This window comes from Oikopleura dioica, chromosome PAR (genome assembly GCF_907165135.1).
Source record: "Oikopleura dioica chromosome PAR, OKI2018_I68_1.0, whole genome shotgun sequence".
In the NCBI taxonomy this organism is placed as follows: domain Eukaryota; kingdom Metazoa; phylum Chordata; class Appendicularia; order Copelata; family Oikopleuridae; genus Oikopleura; species Oikopleura dioica.
The window spans coordinates 12,591,173-12,602,876 of NC_137293.1; the positions used below are offsets into that span (position 1 = coordinate 12,591,173).

Sequence of the window (11,704 nt, forward strand, 5' to 3'; positions counted from 1 at the left end):
TTTTTTGAATTTCAATATTTAGCAATTTCAATCTCAAAATAAGAAAAAAAAACTTTCTAAAACGCTGAAATCATATAATCCCTGGCTTGTGTTGTTTTAGCTCAAGAAATCCTTCAGTCGAAAGCGACGGAAAATCATGCTGCGAGCAAACCCAAGACTTCATTACTGGATCTTCTTCTTCTTTTAAAATCTTCTTTTCTTTTTGAGCATTGAGCAGATTTCTGACTTCTTCCGCCACCAGATCTTTGTATGAATCCATCGCCACTGAAGCCTTTGACTTTTCTTTTGGCAAAATTTCCATAAAAAGCTCTGAAACTAATTTTTGGACAAGATGCGTGAAGAAGTCTTCTTCAAGCTTTTTCGAAAAAACAAGTCGCTCTTTTTCGTTTTGAAGAATATCTTTGACGAGTTCGCGCATTCTGATATCGATGCTCTCTCGCGCTATATGAAGAATAGCGTGTTCGTTTCCATAGAATTGTTGGAAGATCCGGAGCACTGACTTTTCGGTCACTCGCTCTACCAGCTCGTTTTCCTTTCGTTTTTCATTCTCAAGAGTTTCTTTTACCAAGTCAGAGACGATGCTTGAAATGATAGGTTCGTAGAGTTTCTCTTCTACTTGGAAATTTTCACTTTTTGAACTTGATTTCGTCGCTTTTTCAGATTCGTCGGAGCTCAGAAGACTGATGACTTCCTTCGTCTTCTCTTGTGAAGCGAAGCAATCTTCTGTTTCCTTATCATAAATCGGCAAATCTCCATCAAATTTTGGTGAAATCGACTTTGACACCGTCTGAGATCTCTTCCTGCTTCCTGAATTTGAGTTTTTACCGCTTTTGGACTCCTTTTTCGCAGCAATCATCGCGTCCAACTGGATTTTAGCAGGACTTTTTGCGCTCTTTCTCTGTTGGAAACGCTGTTTTCTCGCAAGATTTGGCCATTTGTAGACAACCTCGTAATCTTCCTGGTCAAATTCGATTTCGATCATTCTTTCATGGGAGAGATCAGCAAAGTCGTCGCGGGAAAACAATTCGTTCAAGCAAATTTGAGATTTGCCTTTGACAGTTATGTCGTCGAAATCAGCAAGATCCTTCACCCAAGTGTTTTCCAACCTTTCGTCCATAGATTCAAGAGCTTCGCAAAATCGTGAGCATTGCTCAGAGCTCCCTTGGGTCCCTTCGAGGCAGCAATCATCATGAGCTTCGATGTTTTCCAAGAGATAGAGAAGATCTTCATGTTTCTTATCTTCCTCAAACGATTTCTTCTCCTCCTCGAGTAGTTCTTTCACAAGGTCTTCTACCATCCCACAATATGTCTTTGACATAGTCGCTCTTTCAATGACTTCTTTCTCAGTAGATTCAACAGCGACTTGTTCAATATTTTCAACGAGCAACTGGTCAAATAGATTCGCCGTAGTTTCCACCAAACAGCATTCCCGCTCGATAGAAGATTTAAAGACGTCTTGAGTCAAATCCAGAATCACTTGATCAAGAAAAATATCAAAGTAGACTTCGGGTACTTGGACAAGATCGCCAAGAACGGAAGAATCCCTCCTTCCTCCCTGTTCGTCCGGGCAGCTGTTTCTTCTATCAGACGTTGGAAAATTGTTAGGCTCAGAAGACACCCTCTGAACTGTATCATCTTCGCAAGGCGTTCCCGGCGACGGATGCTCTTCAAAGTTGTCGATTTCTGCCAGAGGATCAATGAGATCTTGCTCTAACGCATCCAGTGAATTTCGATCATCGTCATCTTCGTTCTCCGCTTCATCGTCATCGTCCAAAATTTCAACAATCTCGCTTGAACACTGAACTTTCTTCTCGTAGTTTTTGGGCAAATTTTCGCTGATAGGTCTATTAGTGCTACTGATCGTTCTTCTTTCTGAAATTGAACTCTTGGCAGAATCCACACTGATTTTTCGTGGCTGGGCATTGTCGGAGAGAATTTCGCCTTCTTCGCTTGCTGATAGTTTCGGCATAGTCTTTCGGGGTTGATGATTTTGACTTTCTTCTTGTTCTGAAGAAATGTTTCTTAACGCTCTTGGATTGGAGAAGGTCCGAGAAGGAAGAGGAGATTGTTTCGATTTTTCGAGCATTTTGGATTTTTCTGAGTTTTTCCGAGTTCCGCGAATTTTCAACTTGCGGACGGAAACAGACTGGGCAGGTATGAGCTTGCGGTAATCTAAAGAAAGCGTGTAAGCAAGGAAAATGTTGATGAACTGTACCTATGTCACTTGAATTCGTATATTTCCTAATGTCAGTATTCTTATCTCCATCAGATTCAGTCGAGCTGCCAGTAATCGGCTCTGATGATGAGGAACTGTCGCTTTTTTCGACAGATTTTGGCGTGTGCTTCGGGAATTTACGATTGTTTTCACCTTGTTTCGGATTTTTATCCACTTGCACGATCATCATCGAGAGTCGAGCATTTCTGATTGATGCTTCTGACCAAACATCGGTTGTGCTGCCCTGTTGTCCTTTTTGGGGAACGCCTGTGCGGGAGACATCAGAACTGGCGGTTCTTGAACGGGACTGATCGCTGCTAGATAAAGCGCTTGGGAGGTTAGACGAGCTCGTTGTTTGTTCTGTCGAGGAGGAAGAGCCTGAGGAAGGTTTTCTTGTGTTTTTCCCCGTAGAACTGCTTTTCCGACGACTCAAGCGTTTCTCCCTCTTTTCACTTCTGAACTTTTTTGATCGATGCTTCGAGCAGTAATGTCTACTTCTGCTTGTACTTCTGGATCGATTCTTTCGTCGGCGGATAGGACTGCGAGATCTTGAGCGATGCTTTCGACTTTCGACAGAGTTGGAAAAAGGATCAAAATTGGCAAGATTCAAAGAAAATTGCAACTCTAACTTGGACTAGAAGATCTCGACCGCTTTCTTTTCTTCCTTCTCTCCCGAATATCCGATCTTTTTCGGTGCTTTCTTGATTTTCCCGGCTTCGAATCGACAATCACAAGATCATCGTCTTCATCCTCGCTAGAAAGTTCGATTGGATCAACGATTCGTTTCAACACAGGCTTGACAGTCCTGACTCTACGATGGTGTTTATCGCTTCCATCTTCTGTTCCAGGAAAGAGCTGGGGTTCTCGGTAGATATCTTTTGGTCTGCCAGAGGGAAACAATTCTTTGTCCAAAGCATCAAAAGAATCTCGCACTCGAGAAAGCTTTTTCTCAGATCTTTGGCTCACTGAAGAGTTGATTAGCCATGATTTTTCATTTCTAGAGCCGTTTCGACCTCTAGAATCGCTTTTACCTGTCTAAATGATCATAAACTCGTTGCAAAATCGGCTTACTCGACGCTTTACTGCTCATTCCAAGTCAGATTTAGCAAGTCAGTATTTGAGCACTGTTTCGAACCGTGCTCTACTGTATCTTCAACTTTAGACCAACATCTTTTTTTTCTGTTTGATTTGATTGGACGAGTATTTCGAGTTACTAATAAGCCAGAGAGAAAATATTTTTTTATTCTTATTTCTTCCAGGAAGGGCTTGTCTTCCTCCAAGATCTCGTTTCCGGAAGTTTTCGAGTTTCGTTTCGTTTTTTCGAGTCAAAGGCGCGAAAATGAGAAATGTGCGATTGGCGCGCGCGCAACTCTACAACTGCGCCTCCGCAAATTCGAAACTTTTAGGCGTCTCCTTTTTGGTTGTTACTTTTTCTAGAACTATTTTCGAGAAAATTTACTTAACAAAAAGTTACTTTGCCTTCAGAAGAGATCGAATATACAGAAGACATCTTTAATTTTCGACAAAGATATATTAAAAAAAAAATCCTCTTTAGAATGAGTCTCGTTCCGGGAACCATCCCCCTCGTATTCAACAGAGAGGTCACCTCCTCCGATGGGCCAGTCTACGTCCTGCTCATCGTCAGTCGAGAACTCAATAAGAGCGCAACTACTCGTCGACTTCGTGGAAAACTCACAGACGGAAAATATGAGTCGCAAATGACAGTGATTGTCACAGACAAACAACTGGAGAAAGGAGATCTGCTGAAGGTGAAGCACTGGAATATTACTGGCAGTGCGGAAAAGGAAAAGAGGTTGAAAAAAGAATAGATACTTTAAACTTTTGAATACTCGTTGATTTTTGCTTTTTTTTCAACCGATTCGAAGATGCTCTTTCAAATCGAAGAGTTCGAGGTCGAAACAAAGAACTTTCCGCTGCCAAAATCAGGCACGACCAAGATCTGGAAATACGGCCAACCGTTTGACCGGCCAAGCAAATCCGTCGTCGCTGCGCCGAAGAAGAAAGTAAACGTCCCCGGCGCACCTGCCCGTGGAAAGGAAAATGCGAAGCCAGCCACTGCTGATGGACGATTCATGAGCATCATGACTCTTACTCCTTACATGAACAAATGGGTCATCAAAGGTAACAATTTCAAACGCAAGAACTCTTCATAAACCCTTTTTTCTAGCGCGCGTGACACAGAAAAGCGCACTGAAAGAATACCAAAACGCAAAAGGAGCGGGAAAATTGTTCAGCTTCACCGTGGAAGATGGAACTTGCGACTTGAAAATTTCTGCGTTCAATGACGAAGTTGACAAGTTCATGAACATCATTGAAAAAGGCAAAGTGATCACGATTTCTAATGGAAGCCTGAAGCCAAAGAATCCGCAGTACAATCGAACAAAGCACGACTACGAGTGCACTTTGGGAAGAAATACGGCGATAGAAGAAGTCATGGATGATGATGGAGAGTAAGTCACTTTTTCAACTCAATTTTCCAAACGCTAATGTTCGTCTAGTATCCCTGAAATGTCCTTCGACTTCGAGAACATTTCAAAGATCATCGCCGAGCGAGCGAAGGGAGCATTCGTTGATGTTTGCGTTGTCATCAACAACGTCGGCCCAGTCGACACCATCAACACTCGAGCAGGAGCGCAACTCGAAAGAGAGATCTCGAAGTTGTCGATGATTCCACCAAAGAAAAGCTCCGATGCACGCTGTGGGGAAAACAAGCTGTCGAAGTAAAATTGTGTATATATTGGCCTATATTTACTATTATTACTGACCTAGAAAGTAATCTTACTATCCTATCTAGTTTAACGCCGAGAGAGGGCAAGTTCTCGCCGTAAAAGGCGCCAGCGTTGGAGAATTCCAGGGTAAGACCTTGTCGGTTGGACGCGACTCTGAAATCGTCCTTGATTTCACCGAAAAAGACGGAGAAAGAGTAAGCGTTTCTTCGAGTGAAAAATGTTCACAGATTTGTTCAGCTTCGAGTCTGGTGGCAGCAGGAAGGCCAGGACTCTACATTTGAAGGACAGTCTGGCGCGAACACTGGAGGTGGAAAAAAGAACCAGATGGTTACTCTTGACGCCCTCATGCACGGAGCCAACTACGAAACAGAGGGAGACAAGCCCTACTGGTTCAACTCCAAATGCTACCTTACCTACATCAAGAAGGACCGCATGGTTTACAAGGGATGCGTTGGAAAAGTATGGCTTGATTTTCAAGAGACAGATCTAGCAACTAAATTTAGGAGGGCACGGGATGCAACAAGAAGTTGATCGAGGAAGACGACGGAACCTATCGATGCGAGAAATGCAACTCGAACTTCCAGGACTTCAACTATCGAATCATGATGAACGCAGCGGTAAAAGAAAAGTTCACCGAGCAAGAAAATTAACATTTTTAGGTCACCGACGGTCGGGGCCAGCATTTCTGCACGTTCTTCGGTGACACTGCCGAGCAAATCCTTGATATTTCGTCGAAGGACTTGGGAGAAATGTTCATGTCCGACGGAAATGAATTCGACGATTTCATCAATACAAAGAGCTGCTTGGTACGTTTCATTTTTCCGAAGCCTTTCTGAGAGTGATTTTAGGAGTTCATTCTTGGCGGACGAGCGAAGTCTGAAATCTACCAGGACGAGCAGCGATTGAGAGTTGCTGCTCAACGAGTGGCTCAGATTGACTACAATAAGTACGGTATGGACTTGATCAACCGAATGAAGGAGTTCGAGAACAAATCTCTCTGAGACGCTGCGAGAGCCATTCATGTGACGAATTTTAAATACCTGCACACTGACTTGTTTTACTGTTCATTTAGCACCCACTGCCCTTAGCAAGAACATAATATTCCAATAAATACAGAAATCAGTCCCATCAACAAGGAAAAGTGTTTTATATTCGTTATTGGAGAAGGGGACAGATAAAAATCTAATTCTGGTAGAGCTTGATGATCTGATCATCCTTGAAGGCTGCTCGACAGACTGGGCAGAACTTTTGAAAAAGGCCAGCCAAGCACTTGAAGCAGGATCGATGACCACACTGAAGGGTGCATTCCTGGTGATCCTTGCCGTTGTAGGTCTCGAGGCAAACCTTGCAAGAGGAACGCTCGCTTGGAACTAAAATGATTTCAGTTATTTGCCGAATATCATATTCGGAATATGGAAAGAATTCTAATACCTGCAACTCCAATCGCATCACAGGCGGTTGCGAGCTCGTCTTTCATGCTGTTCTGATCTGCGGTCGCTTTTTTGACCTCCTCCTTGAGCTTTTTGAGCTCTTCTTTGAGTTTTTTGACATCAGTTGTAGCCTCTTCGAATTGCTTCGACACCAGACTCCAATGGGTAATTTTGTCTTTTAGTTCGGTTAGTAGTATTTAATTCGGTTACTGCATGATGCAGTCTATATCAGTCATAAATTTTATTTTCGAAAACAAAAATTTACAGAACCAAAACCCGTAGAACCAGCTTGTTTTTCCTTAGCAGCCTCGCAGCATTTTCCGACGAGATACTCTCGAGGACTTAGATTTCTGGCAGAACAATATTTCCTTGGACACTGCAGCTTTGCATCCGAGATGACAAGCCGGTGCTTAGCTTCGGCGTAGTGTTTTTTCAGACTCATTAAAGATTTTGAAAAGATGAATCAACCAATATTATAATTATATTAATAGTCAAGAGTTTAAATTAATTTCAAAAGCCTTCACAATCCTGGCAAACAGTAATTTCCCCATCTCCGTGTAAATAATCTGTAAGGAGAGCCATCTTTTCGGTGACTCTGCTACATCTCTTGCAAATTCCGACGCTTCCTGGCGCGATGATATAACCGAGCTCTATTTTTGTCGGATCCCACCGAATTGGTTTACATTTGGTGGTGCGTTTACTCATTTTTCTCAATAAACGTCTGTTTTTTTCAATAAACGACTGTCGGGAGACGATCGCTACCGGTAGGGGAGAAACAAAATCAGAAGCTATCACTTCAGAGCCTATTCACCAGGGCTGGATTCTCATCTCGAGACCGGTACGTGACTCTCCGAAAAAACGGTTGGCCTCAGAGTTAATCATTCTAATTTAAAAAAATGCTTGTTCAACCCAAACTACAAACCAAATTTCATGAGCCATGGTATTGTCTTCAAAATAATGAGCCTGCTTCTTTCAGATTTCAATTATTCAAAAATTCAGTTGATTTGATTTCAAAATTTATTGCAGCAAATACATGTATTTATTTATAAATTTTTCATGATTGCAAAGAACATGTTTTCATGAATCCATAAAGTTGACAAGAATATATCTCGTGCCCTTCGTTGTCGGCAATCCAGCATGCTGATGAGTCAATCTTCCGGGAAAAGCAAATCCCATTCCCTGCTTGACCTCGACCGATCTTTGATCTCCCTCCGTCACGCTTCCAACGACCGAGCACTTGTAACGAGTAAAGTAGGTACCTCCGCCTTCAAAGTCCACATTTGGTCTATTGAGGGCGATTTGAAATGTCCAAGTTGAAGAATCATGGTGAGGTCGAAGTCGATCTTGCTCGCCCGGTTTGTAGCGGACGACGAACATGAGGTTGGGCTTATTGTCGGGAGAGTAGCCAGTGTAAAACTTGGAAACCATCGGAGCAGCGTAAGTCTTGACAACGTAAAGCCACTCGTCATGAAGACCGATTTGATTCATGTGAATATCAACTGTTGGAACATTTTCGTATCCTCCAGACAAGCGGTCGTCTTTGTGAGCATCGTTGCCACCAGACCACTTTCCGTAGTGTTCCATTTCTTCAATCATATCAAAGCCGCCCTTCGAGGTCAAAAATGGGAAAGCAACAACATCAGGGCAAGGTTCTTCCATTTCCGTTTCTGGTTCAAGAACTCTCCAGTAATCAGAATCGAGATAGTCTTCTTCCCAATCTGGCCTGTTCCATTCAGGTTGCCAGAGCTCAGGATGAAGTCTATCAACAGGAAGGTGCTCCTTGTCAACAAGACGACCCCAGTAAGCTTGATTCGATACATGCATGAAAATGCCAAGAGTTCGAAGATTCGCAGAAAAGTCCAAATCCGGGTCCTTGAAATTCCCTCGCCACGGTGATTGAGCGAGTCCAGCAAACATGTCAAGCAAGTCAAGAGCAAGATTTTTGTGCATGAGGTAGGCTCCGTTTACAAATGGCATGTTCCAGATTCCGACGCGTGTGCCTTGAACAATGTCTAGATAATCATCGCTCCTAAAAATAAGATTTAGAAAAGTGAAGTAAATAGACATTTATGGAAATGAAAGACCAAAATAGAGGTCAATAAACCGCGATCGCCCGGAACTGAGAAATGCAGCTGATGGTGTTTTATGCTTCTGGAACTAAATCGAACTCGATCTTCAGCTGATCTTGGGGATTAGATGCTTATCGGACTGTGGCGCTCTCGATTGCGCATATAAATACTCTTGAGAATCGGAAAATTACAATTATAATCATGACTCCGAGAAAACCAGTCTTTTCAAAGAACAATTTTATGTTTTACAACGCTGAAGAGATTATTGACGAAGATATGGAAGAATGGAATAATATTTCTGTCATTTCGGTTCGGAAATTCATTGGAATAGTTCCACTCAACATGTAAAAAACCAACCTTGAATAATAACCATCAGAAGCAACTGCACCCCAGTAATTCGACCAAAGCTTGCCATATCTACTCATCCCTGGAGCAACCAATTCAAGTCCAGTCTTCATCAGCTCTCCAACAACTGCGGCGTTCGTCAATTGAACATATCCATCGACAAAGAACGCGAACTCTGCCGATTTGTCTTCCGTCAACTGAAGAGCGAATTTTCGCGCCATAATACTGCTCATATTTTCTTTTGAAGAAATAAACTTTGTTGACTTGTAAGAGGACCCAAAAGCTTCTAGGAAGGTTTCAACGCGTTCATCGGCCCAAGCAGTGTTGGAGTAAATTAGTAAATGGGTATTTTCTGCTGGGTAGTCTATCGAGGCAATTCTTTTGAGAGCATTGTGCACAAAAGGAGTGATTCCATCGATGATGAAAGCAAGGACGATGTCGCGATTTGTATCAGTAGCATCTTTGAGAGTTCAAAAACTAAATTTTCGACAATGTTTTAAAGAAATTCGTCTCAAAAATAAGTGCTCTCGAACTCGTTCCTTTCAATTTTTTGTCACAAGCTGGGCATCCATAATCCGGCCTCCAGCCCTGAGGAACGTAATTACTAATTCTATTCAGCTCATTTTTGCTCGGTCCGTTTCCATGAATAACCAAGGGCTTTGTCCGGTACTTTGTGTTCTCAACTCGATTGTCACCGTCGGCAGTTCGGGCGAAATCGATTCCAACTTCTTCGAGAGCTCCGTTGAGATTGAAGAATAACTCGGCTTTGTGATCCAGTGCGATTCCGTATTTCTCTCTGAGTTCTTTGTCGATGTAGGCTTCGGTGTAAAATAGCTGGTCGTCGTCGCGGTCACCGATGGAGCGAAAGTCGAGGAGCTGGAGGAAGATATCCGCGCGCGCTAAAATTGCGCCAGAGCAGAGGAAACGTTTCCCGAGAACAAGTGGGTACTTTGGCTATAAATTACAGTCCGTAAAAATTCGAGGCCAACTAGTTTTTACCTCGAGTGAACGATCCGGCCAAATAAGATCTTCCGCGGAAATCAGCACGTTCGTTTTATAATCAACTTTTCCCGCGATTTCATCGAATCTTGAAAAGATCTCTTCTTCCTTTCCAGTAATGATCACATCGTAAGCATCTGTGAAAAGAAAGTACAAGTCTTTATTCCCTTCGTATTCGGCAAGTTCTTTTTTGAGAAGATTGACCTTGTGTCCTCCACCGGGGCCATTTGCGATGTCTCCTCCAAGCCAGTCTTCTCCGAGTCCAAATGTTTTGCTTTTCAGACCAGAGTATTTTACAGATTCTTCCCAGCGAAGATAGCCATCAGTTTTTTCCGTCGCTACGGTAACAACAAGAAGCTCTCTAGCATTCGCCACCGATTGACTCAGTAAATGAGCCAGCGCTAGAACTTTCATTGCTTTGAGAATTCTCTTGCTTCTTCTTCTATTTCACTCTTTTTGGACCTCGTTCTCTCTCTCTTTTTTGATCTGATTTTACAACCGTATTTGGGATTCGTCAATTGGCCGCGCGGGGGACTTCACAAGTGCGCGAAATAAGCCGGCCACGGAGGATCGTCAATTGCCGCCAGAGCCTACTTTTGGGTCACCCTTCTCGACAATCTCAGCTCGGCAAACACAGCCAGCTCAAGTCGGCCCCTCGAGCTCATCTCATTTCAAAAGAGCTGATTGGTTGACCCGGCAGATTTCAAACGCCTGCTTGCTTTATCATAATTACCAAATTGTAAATTTTTTCTACTTACGACTGATGAGTCGCTTATCAAAAATAATATTGTACTTATCATCGTTTTAACGTAAGAAATTTATTGTAATTTGTAAATCTATTCAAAATCAGTCGAAATTGTGAGAAAATTGACTTCCTCTCGATGAACAGGAAAAAGTGGGTTTGAATGTGATGAAAGCTGAAAATAAAAATATAACTTATAAAGTGTCAATTCTTGCGCATTCTACCATTAAATTTGTTCGAGTTGATTTGCATCAACTTTCTTCTTTACTTCCTACACAAATCTGGCGCTGTCTACTTCGGAATTTAGATTTTCGTATATAAAAATGATCTTCCCGTCAACATTCCGATTTAAAAACTCAAGAAAATGAAACTTTTTTCTTGTCTTTTTCTAAAGGCGATAGCATCAGGGGAAACCGGATATTCGGGGAACTTTCGACGGCATGGCGTAGATTTCACTTGCTTTCCTGATGAGAGTTTCTCATTCAATCCTGCTGAAAGCTACCTGTCGAATTTTCCAGGGCAGCGCAATGACGGATTAAGACGTCCTGTAAGTATCAATTTTCAAGTGTTCCTTTTCGATTGAAAACTGCTCAAGCCTAATAATTATAGGATAATCGGGCAGTATGTATTGTCGACCGTCAAACTTCAGAAGATGTCATGTCTCTTGGACCAACGGATGTTGTCAAGAATGTTTTTAAAACAACTGAAACTTGTGCCTGCGAGTTTAATCCCTACAACCAGAGTGAGAAATTTAAATTTGATTCGACTCCAGGTTGCGCCGATATCTTTAAACGATCAGAAGACATCCAGGACGGACAAACAACCTGGATTTTCGGAATCGGATATGACGATTTTTGGGATATAAATGTAATAAACACGATGAGGCTGATCATATTTTATTATTTTAGAGCTACGGCATGGATTATTTGAAATATGACGGACGAATGTGGCAACTTCAGTGTACAATGAAGACAACTAGTGAAATCGGGATCGATCCCTTTTCAATCATTAGAAATGTATACGACAAAGACCAAGATTTCGCAAAAACATCGCTTTATTTTGGCTTGCGTGCTAGATTCAATGGTTTGATCAAAAATAATTTATAAAACGATTATTTATCGAAGGTGCTCGCTTCGAAAGCCGTATTTATGGAC

General features: G+C 42.3%; 4 protein-coding genes across 4 annotated transcripts; 1 reads left to right on the forward strand and 3 right to left on the reverse strand.

The window, feature by feature from the left end:
• Window positions 1-55: 55 nt before the first annotated feature.
• Window positions 56-2,778, reverse strand: LOC145705895 (uncharacterized). Its single transcript, XM_081783394.1, has 2 exons — window positions 2,216-2,778; window positions 56-2,172 (listed from the first exon to the last, which is right to left on the reverse strand). Exons 1-2 carry the CDS (start codon window positions 2,403-2,405, stop codon window positions 71-73), a joined length of 2,292 nt encoding a protein of 763 aa, XP_081639520.1. The 5' UTR covers window positions 2,406-2,778; the 3' UTR covers window positions 56-70.
• A 970-nt stretch (window positions 2,779-3,748) lies between these two features.
• On the forward strand, window positions 3,749-6,094 carry LOC145703792 (replication protein A 70 kDa DNA-binding subunit-like). Its single transcript, XM_081781180.1, is given in 10 exon segments — window positions 3,749-4,017; window positions 4,099-4,357; window positions 4,404-4,686; window positions 4,735-4,882; window positions 4,885-4,956; window positions 5,031-5,159; window positions 5,203-5,424; window positions 5,469-5,582; window positions 5,625-5,771; window positions 5,814-6,094. Coding segments are annotated over 10 exon segments (1,773 nt in total). The 5' UTR covers window positions 3,749-3,771; the 3' UTR covers window positions 5,967-6,094.
• A 53-nt stretch (window positions 6,095-6,147) lies between these two features.
• LOC145701903 (uncharacterized) lies at window positions 6,148-6,837 on the reverse strand. Its single transcript, XM_081779116.1, has 3 exons — window positions 6,672-6,837; window positions 6,397-6,570; window positions 6,148-6,335 (listed from the first exon to the last, which is right to left on the reverse strand). The coding sequence occupies exons 1-3, from the start codon at window positions 6,835-6,837 to the stop codon at window positions 6,148-6,150; spliced, it is 528 nt and encodes a 175-aa protein (XP_081635242.1).
• Window positions 6,838-7,400: 563 nt separating this feature from the next.
• On the reverse strand, window positions 7,401-10,397 carry LOC145703123 (multifunctional procollagen lysine hydroxylase and glycosyltransferase LH3-like). The gene is made up of 4 exons (XM_081780437.1): window positions 9,809-10,397; window positions 9,343-9,763; window positions 8,822-9,269; window positions 7,401-8,424 (listed from the first exon to the last, which is right to left on the reverse strand). The coding sequence occupies exons 1-4, from the start codon at window positions 10,220-10,222 to the stop codon at window positions 7,473-7,475; spliced, it is 2,235 nt and encodes a 744-aa protein (XP_081636563.1). The 5' UTR covers window positions 10,223-10,397; the 3' UTR covers window positions 7,401-7,472.
• Window positions 10,398-11,704: the final 1,307 nt, after the last annotated feature.

Coding starts and splice junctions, on each gene's coding strand:
- LOC145701903 (XM_081779116.1), bottom strand. CDS start 6,837: ATGAGTCTGAAAAAACACTACGCCGAAGCTAAGCACCGGCTTGTCATC. Junction 6,571..6,671: donor AAAACAAGCTGGTTCTACGG/GTTTTGGTTCTG, acceptor CCGAACTAAAAG/ACAAAATTACCCATTGGAGT. Junction 6,336..6,396: donor TGATGCGATTGGAGTTGCAG/GTATTAGAATTC, acceptor AAATCATTTTAG/TTCCAAGCGAGCGTTCCTCT.
- LOC145705895 (XM_081783394.1), bottom strand. CDS start 2,405: ATGATGATCGTGCAAGTGGATAAAAATCCGAAACAAGGTGAAAACAAT. Junction 2,173..2,215: donor TACGAATTCAAGTGACATAG/GTACAGTTCATC, acceptor CGCTTTCTTTAG/ATTACCGCAAGCTCATACCT.
- LOC145703123 (XM_081780437.1), bottom strand. CDS start 10,222: ATGAAAGTTCTAGCGCTGGCTCATTTACTGAGTCAATCGGTGGCGAAT. Junction 9,764..9,808: donor GGCCGGATCGTTCACTCGAG/GTAAAAACTAGT, acceptor TGTAATTTATAG/CCAAAGTACCCACTTGTTCT. Junction 9,270..9,342: donor CAAAAAATTGAAAGGAACGA/GTTCGAGAGCAC, acceptor GAACTCTCAAAG/ATGCTACTGATACAAATCGC.